This window comes from Pelecanus crispus, chromosome 11 (genome assembly GCF_030463565.1).
Source record: "Pelecanus crispus isolate bPelCri1 chromosome 11, bPelCri1.pri, whole genome shotgun sequence".
Classification (NCBI taxonomy): Eukaryota; Metazoa; Chordata; class Aves; order Pelecaniformes; family Pelecanidae; genus Pelecanus; species Pelecanus crispus.
In genome coordinates this window covers 30,028,656-30,051,108 of record NC_134653.1, presented here as the reverse complement: position 1 = coordinate 30,051,108, position 22,453 = coordinate 30,028,656, and the positions used below count along the sequence as shown (strand labels likewise).

Here is a 22,453-nt window from a genome sequence, read left to right as displayed (position 1 = left end):
CGACAGGGCAGAGCAGCCCTGCCAACGCACCGGTTTGTGCAGTACGAGCATCAACAGGTGCTGCCATGGCTTGGCAGGGGCAAAGCCGAGCACAGCCCGGCCAGGGCAGGAGCTGGCAGGAGCCCCTTGGGCACAGCACAGAGCACGAGCTGTGTTTCACAGGGCTGACCTGCTCCCAAAGAGTTAATCGCAGCGCTTGCTTCTCACGATCTGCTCCGCTGCGTCTTAACAGTGATGGGAGATTAATTATTTTAGTCTCAGATAGCTGACTAGAATGGGCTTTTTGTATCTAAATATACTCTCTCTTTAGGAACCCATTTAATTTTATACCCTGATATAGACGACTAGGCTGGATGATTGGTTGAGAAAGAAGGAGCTTCTCTTCCCCCAGTTCAATTTGTATCCTGAAAAGCTGCCAAAATACTCAATTTCCTCTCCCCGGGCAGGCCCTGAGGAATGAGCATCCTGGCTGCAGAGCCCAGGAGAGCCACCAGATTGATTTGCCTTCGTTCCTTCATCCTCATGATGAACCCCTCCAGAGCAGGGACACCTGGGGGGACACAGCAGCAGGGGACAGGAGGGAGCAGGGGCATGGCAGGTGTCCCACGCAGGCTGCCCATGTTTGGTGCTGGCTGGGGCCAGCCTGGAGGTGCATCTGGCCAAGGACAGAGGTTTGGCACCAGGGATTTACCAGGAAGACTGGAAAACTGTACAGGAAACTTTCTGTTTGCACCTAGTGAGGCTCAGTTTTGAAAAAAATGAATTACTCCTTGAAACCACCCTGTTAATTCATTTCAGACACGCCTATCTGCCCATTACAAGGCAGAGACCATGTCTTTCTTACATTTGATATTATAAAAAACTGCAATGAGCTCAAGTTAACATCTGCATCAAAGTGCCACTATCTCTAATGGCTTTGCTCCCCTGCTATGTGGTCCCCACCAGCCTGTGCATCTCTGCTGAAGTATCAGGATAATTAATCACACCCATCAGCTGGGCAGGCAGCAGCGGCGGTACCAAGCCGGGACAAGTCAGCACGCGACAGGTCGTATCGTTTCCACACTGTAAATCTCTTGATTCCTCTGTAATTGGATGAGCCTCTTTAATTCCTCTTTCTCATCAGCTGCTGCTGCTCCTCCTACAGTGGAGCAGCGACCCGGCTTGTAGGCACTGCATCCTTTTGGGAAGGAGCTGGGCATTTCCCAGCACGGGCTGGGTTCATCCCTGGGGACCTGGGGACAGGGGGCTCTGCCAGGGCTGCTCCATGCCAGGGGTGATGCTGGGGAATGAGAGGTGCCAGGGCGCCAGTGCTTGGGGCACAGCGGGGCTATGGCATCATGGGGACATGGGCACCCACAGGCAGTGGTTCCCGGAGCGAGGGGGAGCATCAGCAGGTCCCCCCAAAGCTGCAGGTGCCTGCAAGGAGCTGGCGTGGCCACAACAAATGCCTGAGAGTCAAAGCCCCATTGATTCCAGCTCCATGAAGCAGCACTGGGGAGGAAAATCCATTTTCCTTGTAGCTTGGAGAAGTGTGTAATTTCCAGGCATCTGTCAGGCCGCTGCGGATCGTTAGAGCAGTTACGAGCTTCTCCGGAGCACAGTGGGGGAGAGGTTTGCAAGTTTAATTCCCGTATTCCTGGCGGTGTCCTTGCTCCCGAGCAAAGCGAGTCAGGCACAAACAGTATGGATGTGCCGCTAAAGTGGGTTTTTACAGAGCATTTAATTGTTGAGATATTACCCCTGCCTGCAAGCAGTCCCTGCCACAGAGCCCAAACCTGCCGCTCCCACACGTGACCAGAAAACCCCTTGCCCACAGCCAGTCCTCGGGGCTTTTCCACCTGTCTCAGCCCAGAGCTGAGGCCAAGCGTGGGCATGGGCATCTGCTGCCACCCAGGACCGTGTCCCAGCCTGGTGTCCCTGTCCCCCTGACAACGCAGCATGTGCCCGAGCACCTCGCCAAGCCCCACTCTGACCGTGGGCAGCAGGCGCCAATGAAATGCTTTTCCTCTTGTTTGCCTTTACTGACAAAGATGGGTTTGCCACTGGGCACAGGAGCTGCGTCCAGGTGGGCAGCAGGGAGGAGACCCCGGTCCTTCCCGGCCACGGCTCCTCGGGCTGGGCACAGCTACCAGCATCCTCACCCCGTAATGAGGGGTTTCCATGGCAACCTTATTTGAGTGTTGCTAGTGACACAGATGTAAATTTTAAAATGCAATATTCAGACCACAGTCCTGTGAGCATAAATAAAGCCCTGCACATGGCCAATTTAACAGGATTTTAAAGCACTTTGGAAACTCCCCAGGGCCACAGGAGTCTCTGGCATTAGGAAATTCATGAAAACGGAAGGAAAAGTGCCCTGGCCCCATCCCACCCCAGGAGCCCCAGCGCCCAGCCGGGTCCCTGGCCTGAGCCCGGCACAGAGCCCAGCATGGCCCCCCAGCTCCAGGGCTGGATCAAATCAGCAAGGAAAGGTGCTAGGTACAACCCAGGCTGCAGAAGATGTGGCTCCCGGGGACTGCACAGGAGGGACAGCCCACAGGAACGGGACACAGATCGGACCTGAAGCTCCTTGACCTCTGCTGCAGCCTCCTCCCAAGCAAAGCCTGAGCATCTCTCTTCTTCTGAATTAGCTGCCTATTAATTGTTCTTTGGGGCAGCTATGGTGAAGACATACCAGCCAGCTCCATCCACTGCAGCCAGCTGTGGAGCCCACACATCCCACTGCTTATTTTTAAGAGCCACCTGCTTTGCACAAGCACAGGGAATTGCTGCAGAGCACTCTTACTGCCCTTAAACGCACAACCTCCACATCTTCCCAGCAAGCAGGACCGAGCGCTGGAGTCTTGGGGCTCCCTGCACCCCAGGGCTGTCACCCCGACAGAGCAGAAGGACCTGGGGACGGGCACCGCTCCTGCATCCCTTGTGCCAAACTGGGCACCAAACTGTAGGAAAATTATTTTCTGTTTTCTCCAACTGCGATACAAACATTTGGATGAAAGCCATCCACGAGCCTTCCCGCTCCTGCCTCGCCAGGTGGCACAAAATATCCTTTACGCAGGAGAGCGGCTCAGAAACGCCCGATGTGACGGGCAGATATTGCTCTGGCTGTGTTTATCTGCGCTCCCACGTGGATGACTCACCGATGATCAGATTGCTACTATTTTATTTGCTTATAGGTTGAACTGTCAGGATGCTCTTGAGGAAAACTTTTTTTTCCATTGGAAAAACTTAATTTGCTGAAATTGTAACTGCAGGGAAGAGCAGGTTTCAAATCTCCTGTTTGGAGACAGGCGGCCATCGAGGCTGTATCAGTCTGTTTTGACATTTCGAAAATGAAAGACTGGTTTGATTCAGGTTTTTCTGCTCGCTCTTCAAGATTTAAGGCAAAAATCTTTTAAAATCTGAAACCAAACCAAAGCATTTCCAATCCATCACACCGGAGTGTTTTGACGGACCCAACCTGCTTTTTTGCAGATCCTTGGTTCACACTCAAACGCTCTATATTTTTCTCCCTGACGGTGAAATCTGTACAGTGCATGCTGGAGACTGGCATGGGACGGAGGTCCTGGGAGAGCACGACGTGCACTGGGCCCCCACCGCCCCGTCCCACCCAGGCAGCCCTCCATCAACGTGGGGTTGCATCAGAGACCGGCCTCGACACCCCTCTTTTATCTGAGATCTGAATCAGCCCTGTATGAACTCACAGAAGGAAGTTTTGGATTTAATTAGCAGCGCATGCCTTCCTGAGCTGCCGTGGTGTGCAGTGGGCCAGGCTGGAGGGCAGCGGGAGAGCCGGGGCAGGAGCTCTGTACGCCCACCAGCCTGGCAGCGAGGGCAGCAGTGCGGGCAGCACCTCTGCTGCCAGACTCAGCCACACAACCCCTGCCTCTGCCTGCAGGCAGAAATCAAGCTCTCTGAGCCAGGCACTGCTGCCGGTGGGCACTCACACTGTGGCGGGCGCAGCAGCCCTGTGCAAGTGTTCACATCTCCCCGTGCACGCATGATCCAGTTTCTCCCATTGCAGCGAATAGCAGCGCCGGCCGACCCTCCTTCATCATCCTGGCGGTAATTGCTAATTCTGGGGGTTCAGCCTGCTCGTTCGTCTGCTTGCACGCTGTTGCAGGCTTTAGATTACCTCTCTGCCTGCATGCACCGCAGGCTTTGAGGAGATAAGGGAAGAAGCCTCTATCTTTGGGAAGACAGATTTGGCCTAATCAAAGTGGCTACAACACCCCGACAGCCCGGGCTGCAGCAAAGGCTGCTGGGCTCCTTCATTAATAACAGAATTGGTGCGGCCGCCTGAGCAGCTTTGGCAGGCGGCTGCAACTCAGTGAACCCTGGGGCAAGGTGGGAGGCAGGTGCCAGCCGAGGCATCCCAGGGCTTGCCTGGCTCCATGCAGAGGGAGACCACGGATCCAGGAGGGCTGCCCGAGCTGCCTGGCCTCAGCATTTCACTTGCCCAAGCCTGGGAGCAGAGGGAGCCTCTACTCCAGAGCACATCCTTCACCTTGCACCAGCGGTGCCGGCCAGTGCGCGGAGGCAGTTACGCTCATTACGGCTATTGATTGCCCTGTTTCACCTGCCGATGGAGCCTGCGACAAGGCTGAGATGAACCATCGGTTGGGGTTCATTGTTCTGCTCAGTCCCCTCTCCTTGCTGCCTCGGTCCCCGCTGTGCCATCCATCTCACCCTTCAGAGGACCTCATTCAAGGCAGGGACCACGATAAAAAATTGAACTATACTCTACAAATAAATCAAGGCAACATCTTTTTAAAGGAAAGCTTATTGCATGTCCCTAGCCAGTTTGGAGAAGTACCTCTGCCAGCACAGAGCATCCCTGAGCATGCGTTCCCCATAACAGGGCAGTGCCATGTGCCATTCCCGGGCACTCACCCCACAGAGAGCCCCCTCCCCAGCCACAGTCAGCCACCCCTGACCTCACAGGCACACAAGGACTCGTGGTCTTCACAGTCATCCCTAGGGCCAGGCACTGCAATGCCTCCCTGCTCCGGGGCAGCCAGCACATCCCACTGGCATTACCCAGCCAGGGCGAGGCGGGGCTGTGCCGCAGGCAGCCCACCCCAGAGTGGCACAGCACAGCACAGTAAATCTCAGCAGCATCCCCTGACTTAGAGCTCCCTGCAGAGCAGGCTGAGCCAGCAGCCCTGCCCCTGGGAAGCCCTATGCCCAAGCCAAGCCTATCTACCTGGGCCTGGCTTTATTGCAAAGCAGGGCCAGCTGCTCCCATGGAACCTTAAAGGGGGCTTGTTCCTGAGAGCAGGGCACCCCCTGAGTAGGGCAGCACCCCCAGAGCAGGGCACCCCCAGAGATGGCACAGGGCTGGGGGTGTGCAGGGGCTGGGGTGCCGGGGGGTGCAGGATCAGTCCCAGCACTCAGGGAGGGCTCGGGCGAGACGTCTGCAGCAGAAGCAGCTCCGGGCAGGATTAGCCGATCCTAGCACACTGTCAATCCACCTAAGCCCATCACACAGGCAGAGCACGGGGGCTGAACGCCGCCATTAATAGCATCCGTATAAGCTTCTCAGGGTTTCTGGTATAATCAGATCACTAAAACCTTCAGGACGGTAACTACTGAACTTGAGCAATCAAGCCGCCATCCTCCGGCAGCCTGGGAACGTGTGCTCGCAGCGAGGCAGCGATAGCATCAGCATTAGTAATGGGAACCCGGCGATACAGCTACTCATGGTTTAGCTCTTTCAGGAGCACAGCAGCAAAATGAGTGCTTTATGATTATTTCAGCATCCTTTTATCAAGCATTTGCAGTTCCCTAATTCCTCTAAGCCCCTCTGGCTGAGGTATTGGCAGCAATCAGATTTGCCCGGTTCTCTCCAGCCACGGTACCTCTGGAGCAGCACAAGAGTGTCTGCCATCGCTGGCCATGGCCACAGGACACTGTCCTGTCTGCCTGGCTGGGGCTGCAGGGGGTCCCAGGGACCCTTTCTGATGGGGATGAAGCTTTGGGGCTGGGGAGGCCACAGTGGGTGGGTCCCTGCACCGTGGGGGCCCGGGGCTGAGCCTCCCATGGGAATGACGTGACTGTGCAGCATGGCCCCGGGAAGGAGCACATGGAATTGATGCGCTCTAGGGGCTTCCCAGGCACGCTCCGCTCTGCTGGCAGGGTGGCTGGGATGACAGCCGCTGATTTTCCTACGTGCTGGGGCTGGCCTTGCAGAGATCACAGTCGCTGGGGTTGTTTCTGAGGAGGTGGCTGCTGCGCCAGGCACCGTCCCCAGGAGCTGAGCTAACAGGCAGTGGCTCCTGCCATGACGCTGAGTGCATCCCTTCAGGCTGCACGTATCCCGCAGCCGAGGTCCCACCTGGACCCCGGTGCGGCACCGTGCCGGCACCTGCCCTGCTGACCCAGCGCAGCCCCACAGGGGGTCCCCAACCCATCCATCCTGGGGGACACCGGGGGTCCCTGGGGCCATCCCAGGGCCTCGAGCACAGGCAGAGACCGCGGTGGTGTGGGCAAGGCACTTTGCTGCCAGCTTCTCCCTGTGCTTTGAACACTGCACTTCCCAGCCCCTGCTGCTCCGCAAAGGCTTTCAGGGCTGGAACGAAGTCTTTGCTGTGTCCTTAATTGAAAGCCCCTTGATTGCTGGGGGGGTCCCTGCTGCAGGGGGGCAGCACAGGCACTGGCGTGGCTGCTGCTGCCAGCAGGGAAGGTTTGATGGCACCATGGGCTTCAGCGTGAGTTTTGTCTGCTAATTCAAGGCCCAGAAGCTGAAACCTTCATCTCCCCACCAACGCTGCACTGGGTCAAAAGCAGAGTCTGGGGGTTCCCCATGCCCAAGAGTGCAGCCGGGCCCCCCTTGGCGGGGACATGGCAACGCTGGCACTGTGGCCACCAGGCAGCAGAAAACTGCCTGAACGCCCCACGTCTGTCCTGTGCAAAACACAGCCAAGCTGCTTTTTGAGAGGGAACACTAAAAAGCCTATTTTGCTTTTATGGAGAACAAGAGCTGATAATGTATGAATTGTGGCAAAGGGGAGAGCTTGAGCTCACATTTAATTAGTTTTCTTTCATTCGTCTGGCCTTGCAATCTCATTCACTGTGTTGCTTAATACATTACAGTTCGCTCAGTTAATGCGCCTGGGCCGTCACGGCAAATTCCAGGCCACAACCCGAAATCTGTCGCTGCATGCGCACAGATCACAGGCAATAAGCAGATTTATTTCTGAGTAGCGGGAAAACAAAATTCTTCAAAAGGGTGAGATGAAACTATCCTAAATGGCAAAAAAAATAGGCTGTTTGCACCTGAAAAAATATTGTCAGAGCTATTAGTTGTTCTTTGTATGGGCAGAAGGATTGCATGGGTAACAGAGCACAGACCCCAGTTATGTTGGTCTTTGAGGTCATTAATTTTTCTCATGATAGCAAGTTTCAAAGAGGCATTTGCACTCATTTATATATATTTATGTATGCATTCGGTGCCAAGGGCCCTCCATGAGCGGCTGACGGTGCTGCTGGGGTGGGTGGCTGGTGGTCTGCAAGTGCCCAGGTCAGTGCTGGCTCTGGGCGAGGGGAGCTGCTTTGGCAGCCCCTGCTCTTGCCCTGCCCTGCCCTGCCTGCCTTGCCCTGCCCTCCCTGCTGCCCCTCTTGCCCCGCTGCCTCTCAAGACCGCCGTGCCATCATCCCAGCCCCGGGGACTGGGGCTGTGTCCCCGCTGCCAGCCCTGGCCTGCGCGCAGCCTGCACGCTCCCACGCGCGGCACGGCGTGCTTGGCACCCGTGCCCTGCAGAGGAGCGAGCGCTTCCGACAGCGCCTAAGTATAAATCGTGGGGGAGTGAAAGCTGGTTGGAGACGTCCTCCCCGGAGCCGAGCTTCCTTCCTCGGTGTTTACACGCTGGTATCTAGGCAGATCCTAGAATAGACCTGAAGACGAGCTGTCATTTTGCATTAAGGTCACTTGTGCTCCAAACTGTCCTGGACGTTTCTGTCCCATCTTGCAGGAGCAGCAGCCTGTGCCAGCGCCGCTGTGCGAGCGCAGTGCCCTGGGTGCCGTGCTGTGCCCGGGGGGAGCCGGGGCTGCAGGGGCTGCCTGCAAAGGCTTTCGTGGATTTAGAGAAGCCTTTCCAGTCTCGAACCACCTGCGGAGTGCTTCTGGATCAAGATACAAGATAAACCCCTTATACATCTTGATAGCATTTACTTCCTCCGGAGCTGTTTTAGCAGATCAGATCAAGGTCAAATGTGATCATTTCTCTTCCACCAGCTCAGTGTCTCCATATCAATTGATTGTGCAGAACAGGATGGATTTCGGCAGCCGGGAAGGGTCCTGCTCCGCCTGCCCTGGCCCCCAGCCCAGCCTCCCGTGGGGCCGGGGTGGTGGTGGGAAGCACGGGCATCCTGCAGTGCTGGGTGACATTAAACAGCCTTGTCCCGTGCTGGGAGCGGGCAGCAGAGAGCGAGAGCCCGGCTATGAGAGCCCCCCCAAGCAATCATCCCATGCTGACATTTCCTGCCTGCCATTACGATAGTTTCGCTACTGCAACTCAGAGTAAATCCACAGAACTGATCATAAATCTTTGGTGGTTTATTTAGTGCTCTGGTGGCATTAGGTGGGCGGGCTGCATCATTGTGCTCCTGGGAGGGGAGAGGGGCTGCAGAGCTTCCAGCGATGACTGTGAGCCACAAACCCCCTCCGCTCCTGGGCTGGCTCCTGGATAGAAATGCACCAAAGGTGCTCAGGCAATTTCAGACCTCATCTCTCACCGTGATTACCCTGTGGTCCTTGGAGGTGGGAGAACTGCTGCTTGCTTTCAGATTGTACAGTTCAGGTTGGTTGCATTCAGGTATGGAAAGTATCTTACTAAAGCCCACCCTTATTCCAATGTCAAATATGTAAAGCTACTGCAATCCTTCCTTAAGGATGAGGATACTCAGTTCTGCTTCACTTGCTCTTTGCTTTTAGAATCATAGAATCATAGAATCGTTTAGGTTGGAAAAGACCTTTAAGATCATCCAGTCCAACCAGTAACCTACACTACCAAGTCTACTCTAAACCAATCAAGGGTAGACTAGACTAAACCATGTCCCGAAGTGCCACATCTACCCGTTTTTTGAACACTTCCAGGGATGGTGACTCCACCACTTCTCTGGGCAGCCTGTTCCAATTCTTGACCACCCTTTCCGTAAAGAAATTTTTCCTAATTTCCAGCCTAAACCTCCCCTGGCGCAGCTTAAGCCCATTTCCTCTCGGAAAGCCTTTCCTAAAGCCTTGCTCACCTGGGAGAGGTCATGGATGGGGGAATGCCTTTCTGTGGGCAGCAACACCCATGGCGCTGGGGCCATGGGGGGTCACAGTGCCACACCAACATGCGTGGGGTGGGACCAGGGTCTGACTGCGACGGGGAGGCAGCAGGCAGGGCTGCCAGCCCACCTCTCGGGGATATACTGGAGCACAGCTCTGTTTTGGGGGTGGTGATGCAGTCTGGAGTCAAGATCGCTAATCACTTCTCTTTCTGGTAACGTGGAATATGCCCTTATTAATCACCGATGCTAGGGCCCCCCTGTGCCTCCATCTCCCCGCTCCAGCCTGGCTGCGTTCTTCGCTTCCCTGAAATACACATTTGCCCTTTACAAACTAAAGCATGTTAAGTATCTCATTATGGAGTTGCTATACAGAGTGTTTTATTTCATGCTTTGTTAAGGACAGAATCATTTAAATGCATCCTGGCAAAGGATCTAATAAGAAATTAGTCAACTTTCTGAAAGCATAAAATATGGTTTAGTGGCAACATCCTTTAAGAATTAGAGTTCACATGACAAATAACCCAGGCATGCTCTTTCTGGTAACACACTGGCTTTAAGGACTTAGATTCCTGTGGGAACACCCCAACTGTCCCACTGTGAGCCAGTGTCCCACTGTGTCCCACTGTGTCCCACCAGCCAGCGAGCCCCCTCCCCTCCCCTTGCCTCCTGGGTCCGTGCCACCTCCCCCTGGTCTGATAGCCCCATCTTCTCCCATAATGGAGAAACCGTTTTGCTGCAGAGCACTAAAACTGATGAGCTGAGCTGCGGCCAGACCAGTGGCAGTGGTAGAGCCACTGGCTGCTCATCCTGGGCTTGGGCTGCGAGAGGAAGCATAAAGCAAGCGAGAGCCCTGAAAAATGTGCCAGGGAAGGAGAGTTGATGCTGGTGCTGCCTTGGGGACCGATTCCCCCTCAACACCCCATGGCAGGATGCCCATCGCCCCACAGCAGGATGCCCATGGAGGCCAGCCTCAGCCCTGGTGCAGGATGGATAGGGAAGCAGAGACGCTCAGAAACAAGTGGAGGGTGCGGGGGCTCCCGGGCCACCCCACCAGCAGCATGCGTGGGGACACCGAGGCACCCAGCCTCCCCGGTGAGAGCCGCGGGAAATTATTCAGAGCTGACACAAGCTGGTGGTTGCAGACGACATGTGTGAAATGTCTCCTAATGTGCTAAAGGAATCAGCTAATGAATTTGCTGAACCACTGCTAATTAAAGAATTAATTTTTTAAGTCATGGGAAACGTACGGGGAGAGGCCAGGAAGCTCTTGGTAGCCGGGACTGGCTTGCCTGCGGCTGGCTCCGCAGCTCGGCTGGCTGACAGCAGGGAGCAGCGGCTTGGGGCCAGCATGGGCATGGCCCGGGCTGTCCCAGGGAGCTGGGGCTAAGGACCGACGCGGGTAACAGCAGCATGTGCAAGGGCTCTCTGGGACCGGGGAGCAGGAGCAGCTCGGGACTGCCCCAGCCCAGCCCAGCGAGTGGAGAGGTGAGCCTGCCTGCAGCGGAGGGGAAGGCTCCCGCACTCCTGCAGCACACTCACTGCACAGACCTGGACAAAAATACACCTCCAGCCTTGGACAAAGCAGATTTTGGAAACGCCATCCTTCAGGCTAACTCTCCCAGCCTTTGCCTCTTCCTGTTGTGTTCCCTTATCTTCAGTTCTCGCCAGAAACTGGCTTTGATTCTCCAGAAGACAGAGCAAAGTCAACTTTCAGCAGGCTGCTTGTTTCCCTCTGCGTAGGCTGCTTCTGCCTCTCCTTCCTGCCCTGCAGGCACCGGCCACCCCATTAATGGCTGGGGATATTCTCCGTCCCGCGGTGCGTTCCCAAGGGTGACACTGGGCTGCTTTTGCTGCAGAGCGACCATTTGGAGCGGTGACCACTGGTTATCCCTGCACAAGCTGCAGCAGTAAGAATAACTGCTTGGTGATAAAGGGAGCTGGCAGGGACCACCGGGGCACTCAAAGCCAGACTCTGCCACCCCATTGCCACCGTGGGTCCCTTTTCTCCCTGGCACATGTGGAGGTGACAGTGCTGGGGTCCCTGGTCCATCCCGGTGGGTACTTGCACCTTATGGTGTACGAGCCCGAGGCCTGTAAAGCCCCTGATGCCACACATCCAAATAACGCAGGGGCTGAGCGTTATGCATGCAAGTCACCTCCGAGCGAGCGCGCACCTCTGCAGAAAGCAGAGCGGGTACCCGAGTGTTTCCAGGATCAGCACTTAAATGTGTAATGAGAGGCAACAGCTGGGTGGCACAAACACGCTCGGGGAGCTGCAGCGTGGCCGGGGATCATGAGCAGCATAACAAGCAGCTGCGCTCTGCGGCATCACCGCCGAGGTGGGTTTAAGGTCCCCTACAACTTGTAGGGCCCCCGTGCCGTGCTGGCACTGCGTCGACCCGGCGCTGCTGGTGTGAACCAGCTGAACTGCGCCGCTGCTGCGCCGGAGCAGTGCTGTGCCAGGCTGCACCGTGGTGCGCCCAGCGCGGCACTCACTGGCTGTGCAGCAGCAGAACTAATGCTAAGGCATCAGAAGCAGAAGTTTAAAGCCATTAAAATCGCAGGGTGATGTAAAGGGCGGTTGGGCTCTGGGGCAACTGTCCTCCCCTGCATCAAACACCCTGCAGCGTCCCTGTGTTTCAGATTTCACATCCAAAAACTCCTTCCTTTCTTTTCATTCTGGTCCTACCTTAATTACTGGAGTTTGAAACACAAAAAATCAAGTTTAAATTTAATGTAAGCATTGTGCTTTTATTTAAAGTATCTGTAACACTAATTGTAATGAAGTGCCCAGCCAGAGGTTTATTGTGCTTTGCTGGAGTCTGCTTGGGAAAGAAACCCCTGGCTGCAGCTTAGGTCCCCCATCTCACAGAGACCCGGCACCGTGGCAGGCACGCGTCCCATCACAGTAGCTTGAACCACTTTTTGGAGCAGGTTGGTGTCTTCGTTTGCAGCCATGGAGGGGAGCACGTGCCCATGCAGCCCCAGGCCAGCAGCGGGGCCAGGGGCTCGCAGACCCCCCATGCCTGGCCAGGCACCTGCCCACACTGAGGGCAGGGACCCTACATTTAGGGGACTTAGGCTCCAAACCCTCCCGGGGGAGCTGAGAAGGCTGGAATTATGGTCTTTAAGTACTGCACATTAAGCTCTTTCCCTGGCAACTGCCGTTTCCATGGAAAACGTTGACTCTCTGCCTCTTCGAGCTTTCTGCAGCGTTTCACAGAGCCGCGGCGCTGCTTACAGCTTATTTTACACCATGGACCACAGCCCAATCAGAGCCATTGGTGGTGAATAAATCTGTATTTCATGCAATTAAACTCCCTGGCCGAAGTGGTGGCAGTGCGGCTTTGATTACTCTTTCTTTCCCACGCATTGCTCTGCCCAACACAAAGGGTTAGTGGCTGCCTAAGGAGAGACTTTGCAGAAGCGGGTGGTGTTTTGCCACGGGAGGCCGGAGGGAGCCGGTTAATCGGCGTCTGTTCCCCGCCAGGCAGCAGCGTGGGGAAGACAATGGGAAAGAGCCGTGGCCTAATCAGGCGTTTTGCAATAGCCATATTTGCTGATGACAATTGCAAAAATAAAGGCTTTTCACAGAGACTGAGCCAGAGCAACAAACTCAGCAGGAGCGAGTGAACCTCCCTGAACAAGTGACCTCTAGATAAAGAAACCAAATAGCGGCTCTGAAACGGCAAGATAAGGCCACTGAGTTTCAGCAGAAACCAAACTTTCAGGGAGTCGGTGCAGGCTCATTATTGCTTTCCTATAATGAGCCCGTCTGGGAGAGCGGCAGGCGTTCAATCAGCCGCAGCTCCCTGGGGGGCTGATTTCATTCTGCCAGCACAGCTATAATTTCATGCCCAGAATTGCCCAAGTCCCACTTTTCCCCATTTTTTTGCAGACAGCGGATCAGGGGCAGCGCTGGTCCCCGCCAGCCTGGACCCTCTCACTGCAGATGAACTGGTGGACCAGACGGTCGTCAGAGCCAGGGAGCTTGGGCACGCCACGGGTTCAGCCGGCAGAGTCGGAGAGCTTGGGCATGCCACTGCCCTCAACCTGCTGCCGGCCGCGGAGGAGGGCACCGATCCGGCAGCGGAGGAGACAACGCTGCTGGTGCAGAGCCGCGTCCTGCCAACGCCCACCGCCGCCCCCGACACTGATGCAAAACAAACTTTCCCTGTTAAGAAAAAGCCACCTACTCTAAAGCAAGTAAATACAGCAAGGAAGCACCCGAGGCCCAAGCCCACCCTACCAGGGCCCCCCAGGGCTGCCTCCCCAGCCAGCGCTTTGGGCTCCGGGCTCCCCGCTGCCTCCCAAGAGCTGCCTGCACCTGCAGAGGCAGCAGCCGGGATGGGGGATGCGGAGCAGAGCCCCCCCGAGCTGCCCTGGGGGGACCAGGCCAGCACCAGCCACCCTGCGCTGCAGATCTCCCCGTCTACGCTGCTGCCGGCGGTCCCTCGGCCCTTCCCCGATGGTGCGGGCGATGCCGCTGAGGCTCCGACCGCAGCTCCTGCCAGCGCCGCCATTAACCAGACAAATGGCACAGAGAGCGAGGCGTACACCTCCACGTTGGAAGAGAGCCAGGAAACCACCACGTCCACCATCATCACCACCACCGTCATAACCACGGAGCCCACGCCGGGTAAGCTGCGCTGCCTGCACGGGGCTGGGGAGCGCGGGAATGGGGTTGCGGCAGCTGATGGGGAACAGCTCTGTGCACGGTGCCAGCAGTACTGCCTGGGTTTGTGGGGCTGCCTAAAACCTGCACTTCAGGGGGGTTGGCCGCTCGAGCAGGGACCTGGGTGCTGGGTTTTAGGGCAGTGGGAGCACCCAGGCATGGGAGGGAGCTGCCGGGTGAGCTGTTCCCCCGGGATGATCGCTGATGCACGTTCCCCCCAGTCCTCTGCAGCATGAGCTTCCGTGACCCCGAGGGCTACATCGACTCCACAGACTACCCCCCCTTGCCCCTGCACAGCTACCTGGAGTGCACCTACAACGTTACCGTCTACACGGGCTATGGCGTCGAGCTCCAGGTGAGAAGCGCGTCGGTCGGGGAATCGCCATGGCCCAGCCCCCCTGTGCCACGGCAGCGAAGGATGCAAAGTGCCCGTGGCCTTGGGCACGGCTGCCCCAGGCACCTGCGCTTGCTTTAAAAAACCCTTCCCAGGGAAAAAATTTGATTTTTCTTAGGCCGTGTAATAAATGAACTGTACGAGGGAACTGGTACATCCTGAATGTCAGCAATGATCAAAGCGTTAAAATGCCATGTAATTAATTTAACAACGAGACACTGGCAGGCAATTTGCAAAAAAGGCACTCAGCCTTTGTGGGAAGGGGTGAAGCGGCAGCGCTGTCTCCAGTACAGCCACCAGCCCTCTGCCCTCGCTGCCCTGCCTGCTGGGAGGTATGCGGGCAGCCCCCAGGTGTGCAGGCAGCCACAAGGTGTGCGGGCAGCCCCGAGGCATCTGGGTGGGCAGCACAAGTCCCCTCTCCAGTTAGCGCTTGCTTTGGAGGGATTTTGACAAACGGCTCCTACACCAAAGCAGGGCCACGTCCCTGACAACTGCACGGTAAAAACCACATGGACAAGTAGGTGTTTCGCAGCAAACCCCAGCAGCAGCAAATATGCATGCCACAGCAGAGAGCCAGCGCTGAGTTTCTTCAGGAAGGCATCTGTGATGCTGTGAGCTGGCACACACGGGAGCATGGAGCAGCGGGCACGGCCGGTGTGGGCGCAGCACACCACGTGCCAGGGCTGCCGCCATGCCGGCTCCATGCAAACCCACCAGAGCAGGGGGTCTGGCCCAGGCAGGTGTGCTTGGTCAGCTCTCCCTGAAACACCGCATCCCACAGCCCGGTGAGACTGGGAGCAGGGCAGGGGCCTTGACATGTTTCAAACACCATCTGTCCGTGGTCTCCATGCTCTGGTGTGCAATCCTTTCTTGTTCTTGCATTTTCCCCATGTCACCATTTGCATCCAATTAAAATCCATTAGCTTTTAATCTGTGTAATTAAGAATGTGCATTAAAAAGAGCAGTAGTTCCAGTGAGCTTGTTCCTGCCATCCATCTGGCGGGCACGAGGGGCTGACCTCTGCGGCACAACTGTGGCTGTGGAAGTGAGCCCCGGTGGGGAGGTTGCCCTGGGAGCCAGCAGAGCTGGGCAGCAGTGGCAGCGGCTTCGGGGCGAGCACTGGGATGTGTGTGCATCTCAGACACTTTTCTGTGGCAGTAACTCTGTCTCCCCAAATCCGCAGGGTGCTAAAGACAGGCTGCTCCGCTGTAAATTCGCCTCCATCCATAATCCATCAGGTGACACCACTCCTGACCTCACTCCATTGTAAGCTGAGATTTTAATGGAGCATAAAATTAGCCTCTCCACCCCCTGAGCTTTGCATTTTGCTTTGCTGATGCTTCTGAGCTTTTCAGACAAATTAAATCACAACAGCGGGTCTGCACTGGCTGAGCACAGCCTCATCTGTAGCTGGCTGAGCATGCACTGTGCAGCCCGTCCAGCAACAGCCCCCAGGATGCCCGCAGGTGTCTGGGCAGGGCTGAGCCATCCTGGCTGGATGGGCACCAGTAGGAGCTGGAGGAGGACAGGCCCTGGGGCTGCAGGTAGTGGTGCTGAGTGTCCCGGAGCTGCTGCCTGCAGCTGAGGGCAGCAAAAAGCCTGCCCTTGCCCTGCCCCAGGGTGGACAGCAGCTCAGCAGAGATTAGGGAGGAGGGAAGGGGGCTGCCAGTCCCTGCCCTGACACCCCAGCCGCTGCAGGACCCCTCTGCAAGTGCCCATGGGCGAGGACTGATGTGCTCCAGCATGGCAGCATCCATGGGTGCCTGACCTGCCACTGCAGACAGTGGGCCCTGCAGAAGGCTTTTACCATTTAGGCAGCAGCAGCAACATGATTTATGTCCCAAGGAAGCTAGAAATAGCATTCACGCCAAGTAAGACAAAAGATTTATCCTTTCTCTTTAGTTCGTGCAGGGGATGTCACACACAATAGGTGCTGATGAGCCCATGGAGGAGACAGACAGCGCAGTGCAGAAACGTTGTCTGTGTTTGCATGAAAACCTGATTTTAAAACAACAGATCCACCCTGGACGTCATCGCTGACCAGTGGGGCTGGTGCAGAAATCTCTGGTCCTGTGGTGGGGATGTTTCCCACCGTCACAAACAGGCTTTGCCATAAAGATTCATGCCTGGCTGCTCCCAAGAAGCCTGCAAGACCGGCATGGAAGGCCAGCACCCGAGGGAGCTGAACCTGGAGGCGTCCCTGCACAGGCAGTTGCTGGCAGGGAGGGTGCAGCTGGCTGACATCCCAGCCCCCGGCAGCATCCCAACCCTTTGTCCCGGGGGTGGGGAAATGGGCACAGCACAGCAGAAGGGCCAGTAATTGTGGGGTTTGGGTTAGCCCTAGCCCTTGCTTCTGCTCCCAGGTGCCAGGACCCACGGCAATGCACAGGGACGGCACAGGGCCCTGGGGACCACCCCAGCACCGTGTCTCAGTTTCCCTACCTGTAAACCAATACCAATGGCCTTGTTCTGTGCCTCTCTGTGGCTTGGACTTTGGGGATTAATTAGCACAGGCATGCTGGAAGGTGGCAGTCCTAATTCTGTATCGTTTTCTACCAGAAGGGCTGGGACTGGAGGTGGCAGGAGGAGGACTGGTGATGGCAGGGGTGGTGGCAGTTCCCAGGTTGGGAAGTGGAGGAAGGGACACGCTAGCTGGAGCAGCCGATGGATGGCAGGAACCACTGCTCATGCCCAGTGTGCCAGCTTGGCTGGGGACAATGCCCTTGTCAGAGCCGGGGTGGGATGACCATTACTTCCCCGCTGCTCCCCTTTGTTTTTCCTGGTGCTGACGGACTCCCTTCCGTTGCTTTTTAGTTATTTCACATGTACAAGCGCTGTGAGCTTCAGTGGCTCCGAGGCTAATTACATCAGGCAGGTGCTGGAGTAACGCAGTGCAACTTCCTCAGCTGCCTCACTGTGATGTGGATAATTGGTTAACATTTAAGTGATTTGGATTTAATTCACAGCTCCTGTAATGGAGATGGGCAGGGGAGACCTTGCTGGGTGAGGAGGGGTGGGGCTGAGCTCTCCTGCCGGGATGGTGTGATGCAGAAGTGACTCACAGGGGATTCCTTTCTCTCACGTGGGTTTGCTGGGGCTGAGCTCCGGAGGCCAGGCTTGCTCAGGGATGCTGGTTTGGGAGAAGCCAGGCTGGGCTGGGGAGCAAAGCTGTGCAGGTGCTCTGTGGTGGGGTGGTCTGGGGAGCTGGGGTGGATGGGGTCTGTGTGGAGCCTGGGCTGGTGCACTGCCCTGTCATGAGTGGTGCATGGTCTCAGTGGGTCCCACCAGAGGCTGGACGTGAGGAAGCATGTCCTGGAGAGTGTGGGAGAAGGTATCCCCCAGGATTCAGCATGTGGTGTGGGGAGAGCAGGGTGAAGTGCAGAGTTTTACTTCTGTGAGTCTTTTAAAGGCATCTGCAGGGGAAGAGAGAAGCCCCTGGGACAGGAAAGCATATGGAAAGCACCCTATATGGTGGGGTCACCTCTCAATGCAGGGACTGTGGGAGAGTCCGGTGATGGCAGGAATGACTGTGGCATTGCAGCCCTGCCCCGAAACAGAGATTGGGAGTGCAGAGCCCTGGGGCTGTTCCTGTGGGCACTTGGGGCCATTCAGGAGGCTACGAGGACCCGCTGCTTCCTTCCCTTGCACCCTTTAGAGTCAGACCCTCGCTTGTTGTGGAGGAAATCTCCCTTCAGTGAGGAGCGGGCACAAAGCCTGGACATCAGGTGTGGTGTCAGTAAGGGCTGCCAGCAAACCTGCCTGGTGCAGGGAGCTGCTCAGCGCCATGTGAGAGCTCAGAGTCCCTGCTCTGCTTGCTGCTGGCAGCTCCCCGTGCCCCTTGCAGCATCCCGGAGAGAGCTGTGCCTCAGCCTGCCTGCCCCCATGCCAGCTGAGTCGTGCCACCACAGCCCTGGGAGCTGCGGAGCAGCCAGCTCTCCAAATGCTTAGTTAAATTATATTTATTTTTAAAATTCTTGAATCTTCTTGGCAGGAAATAGAATTTCCCTAACGAGGTTTTCTAGTGGGTGAGCAAGGCTGGCAGTCTGAATCAAGGATCCCTCCTGTCTTCCCAACATACTCTTTAGGAGCTGACATTGGTGCAGTCTTTGATTAAAGTAAGAACTTGTCCTCCCCAGCCCCTGGCAGGAACTTGCACATATGGTCCCTCTTGCAGCGGCTGACTGTCCCTGGCGCGAGGCCACTACATCCGTCTGTACCCGCCGGTTACTCCAGAGCGGACGGGGTCCTCTGAGGATGCCTGCCTACCTGGCACTGGCACGGGGAACTGCAGGTCCTTCTGAATGGCATCCCTGCTCCAGGCTTCTCTGAGCCTGGGTTTACAAAAGGGGGATGCTGACGGCGGAGCTGAGCGGTGCCCCCACCCCATGGCACCCTGCAAAGGGCCAGGGAGATGCCACAGCGTTCATCACCTCCCTGCCTTCTGCAGAGCTCTGCCTGCTCGAGCTGCTCCTCTGAAACCCCTTCCCAGCAGCAGAGCTGGGGAAGAAGAGCAGAGCAGCTCGGCTGCAATCAGCTGCTCAGATGGCACTCTTGAACGTTTCTCTTTCTAATTTGCTGGAGTGATTCGGTGCTAGATAGCGTGCTTGATGGTAGTCATCACCAGAGGAAGCTAGCTGGGGAGCAGGATTGTCTTTGAGTGATTTCAGAACAAAATGTGTTAGAAACACCCTGGAAACGTCTTTGCAGTGATTCAGACCTGGCTCAGGAAGCAAAACTCCGTCCCAGTGGGAGCTGGGGGGAAGTCGTTAGCATTGTACTTAACCCACTTAGCATCCCTGGATCCCGTGCTCCAAATAATTCATCCCAAATAACATTTAATTCATTCCATTTATTAATAATTAGACCTGAGCCATCCCACCAGACGTGATGTGTGCACGCTGTGCTGGGGAGGCACATTTTCAGGACAAAACCTGGGGAAGAAGAAATGACCTGGGGCAGGTCGGGGTCCAGGACAGACACTGTGTTTCCGATGCGGCACCCATGAGGACTGAGGACTGCTTTTCCCTGCAGTGAGGACCAGAGACTCTCTGTGGTGACCCAGCACCCTGCTCCAAAGTAAGGCAAAATCAGCTCCTCCTGGATTAAAAGCATGGGCTGGGGTGAACCCTGGCATGCTCTGACCCTGCCTGGGGGCTGCTCAGCCCAGCCCTGCAGTGACGACCGGGTTTTTCCAGGCACCATTCAGGGCTTAGAGACCTTTGGAGCGGGCAGAGAGTTACCTGATGATGTTGGGGTCATTTCTCCCAAGGAAATCTCACTTCTTCCAGCAGAAGGTCAGAGGACGCCGAGCACTGCAGGTGGCTCAGTGCGGGTCCCCCTGCAGTACCAGCAGCCCCCGGAGCCAGGCACATCCCCTCCCCATGCGCCGGGTGGGGGAGACGGGCACAGTTGTGACAACGGCAACAAACCCTTCCAGTCACAACATTGTCGGGAGCGCTCGCAATTACGGGCTAAGGCTGTGGTGTGTGCTAAATATAGAGCCCTGGTCCTCACACGCTTAAGGAAACAAGTGATCTGATGAGCATCTTTCTGCTGAAATATGAGCCCATTTATTAAGCTAAATGGACATGAAATGCAAATGTGAGGTTACTTTTCAGCTATTTCCAAATAATAATTAAAGCCTTTTGGGACTGCTCATTAGACACATTTGCCATGTGTGGATGAGGGATCCCGGGTAGGATGCCTGGTGTACGGGGTGGATGGTGAGCCCCGAGCCCTACAAAAGTATCCTGGTTTGCTTGCAGACCTGTGCTGAACAGCTCAGCCAAGGCTGAGACCTGTGAGCTTGGCCATGGCCATGCTCTGTGCCATGGTGCCCTGAGACATAGGTCCGCTGCCAGGGCTGATGCAGGTGGAGTTGGGGCCCCACCGCTCCCCTGACCAGTGACTCGCAGGACCCCTCCATTTTCCTCCTGTCTAACCTCACCGTCTCTACCCGCCTGCCTAAATCCCCAGTTTCAGCAGGGAACTAGACGTGGGTCATCTTGTGCTGCACAGGAGCATCCAGCTTTGAAATGTGTCTCAAGTGAGTGGCTCTAGCTGCCTGCGCCCACTGTCTTAGGGGAAGGAGAAGGGGTCAGCAGTCGTGGGGGTCCCTGGGGCTCATGTGGGGCACAAACTGCTCCATCGCAACTGAACAAGCAGGTCCTGTCACCAGTGAGCTGCCAGAGCTCAGAGCACTGCAGAGGGAAGGCTGCAACGGTGCAATGCTCTGCAGCTGCGGGCGCCGCGTATGTTTGGGGCTGGGACGTGACTGCTCACCCAGCACCCCGCCGAGACCCCCGCCTTCGCTCCCGCAGCTCACGGGTCTCTGCTCCCACCCAGGTGAAGAGCGTGAACCTGTCGGACGGGGAGGTGCTCTCCATCCGTGGGGTGGACGGCGATGCCCTCGTGGTCCTGGCCAACCAGACCCTGCTGGTGGAGGGCCAGGTGATCCGCAGCCCCACCAACACCATCTCCGTCTACTTCCGCACCTTCCAGGACGAGGTGGTGGGGACCTTCCAGCTCCACTACCAGGGTGGGTGCCTCCCCGACGTGGCTGCGTGAGGAGGGGTGGGACGGGGCATCAGTCCCGCAGGGCTCACCCCCTCTGGGCTGCAGGGGTGGAAGGATGCCGGGCTCTGCCCTCGCAGACGAGCTGGGCTCCTGCTTCACTGCGTGCCTGTGCTCAGAGCATCAGCTGGGCTGGGGGCAAGTGGCAGCTCCTGTCGTGCCCTGGGCAGAGGGTTCAACGTACACTGACGTCCTGGACCCCAGTGGTGGCTGTGCTCCTCACGCCCGCCTTGCCCTGTTTCTGTCCCTGTGCAGCAGCTCTTCCTGCACCGACTCAGACTGCAAGTCTATTTTTTTCCTTGAAGAGCTATAAAAAATAGATGAGTTCAAGCAAATTATTTCTAAAATAGAAACTGGGTCTGAGCAAAAGCAGTAACAGGTGGAGAAGCAGCAGAGTGGTGGTTTCTCAGTGCTCTACAGCCGGCACCCAGCAGTGAGGTCTGTCCATGGCACTGTGGGCACTTCCAGTGTGTTCCCACTGCTCCCCACCCTGACTGCGGGGTGGCTAGGAGGAGACAAGCCTTAAGCTCTGAAATGTGTGTGCTTGTTGCAGTGTTTATGCTGAGCTGCAACTTTCCACGGAGACCTGACTTCGGAGACGTCACTGTGATGGATTTGCACTCGGGTGGAATTGCTCACTTTCACTGTCACCTGGGCTACGAGCTACAGGGTCCCAGGGTGCTTACGTGCATCAATGCATCGAGGCCGCACTGGAGCAGCCCAGAGCCAATCTGCTCAGGTACACTCCTCGTTAGTTAGCCTCCATGCTAACAAAAACTGGGATCCCCAAAGAAAAGAAAAATAGAGTTGCTTGCTTTGTGCTGTGAGTTGAATGCGGTCCTGGGAGAGAGTGAAAGCAATGTCTGGCTCTGTGCACAGTGCAGCCTAAGGTACTGCGGGTTTTCACGTCAGTGGCAGCAGAACCTGCCTCCTAATTAGGCAGGTAAGGGAAAGGAAATTATAGATTTTATGTGTATGTGTGAGCATATATGTGTATACATAAAACAAAGCAAAGCGAAATGAGGCAAGAAGTTCATGCATCAAAGGCTGCTAAGCAGAGCTGAGCAGGCATCAGTGAAGGGGTTCATCCCCTTTGCTGTGCAGAAGCCCCGGGTGCAAATGCCTGCCCGTACCCTTTGCCTTGCCCTGTCTCCTTGCCCGTCTCAGCAGGGCTGTGCTCTGTGTCGGCAGCACCCTGCGGCGGGACGGTCCACAATGCCACCATCGGCCGCGTCCTCTCGCCCAGCTACACGGGGAACCAGTCGAGCAGCATGTACTGCGTGTGGGTGATCGGGGCCCCCCCGGGCCAGAAGCTGCACCTGCACTTCGAGAAGCTCCTGCTGACCGAGAAGGACAGGTGAGGCTCCGGGAGCCGCTTGTGAACCCGGGTGCTGCTGGCCAGCAGCGAGGACAGGGCCGAACCCATTTCCCTGCACCCCCGGGACTGCGGAGAGCTTTGCTCTGCCCAGGGTGAGGAGCGGGGAGCTTTGCTGGATGCTGAATATACCAAGGCTTGGAAGCTCTGAGATGGTCTC

At 56.5% G+C, this 22,453-nt stretch overlaps 1 protein-coding gene across 1 annotated transcript in view; it reads left to right on the top strand.

The window, feature by feature from the left end:
• SEZ6L (seizure related 6 homolog like) overlaps nt 1-22,453 on the top strand; it is a 57,372-nt gene that overhangs the window by 26,002 nt on the left and 8,917 nt on the right. The window contains exons 2-6 of the mRNA XM_075718960.1: nt 13,175-13,915; nt 14,173-14,306; nt 20,691-20,883; nt 21,472-21,657; nt 22,110-22,275. Coding sequence (XP_075575075.1) covers nt 13,175-13,915; nt 14,173-14,306; nt 20,691-20,883; nt 21,472-21,657; nt 22,110-22,275 — 1,420 coding nt within the window. The remainder of the gene's footprint in view (nt 1-13,174; nt 13,916-14,172; nt 14,307-20,690; nt 20,884-21,471; nt 21,658-22,109; nt 22,276-22,453) is intronic.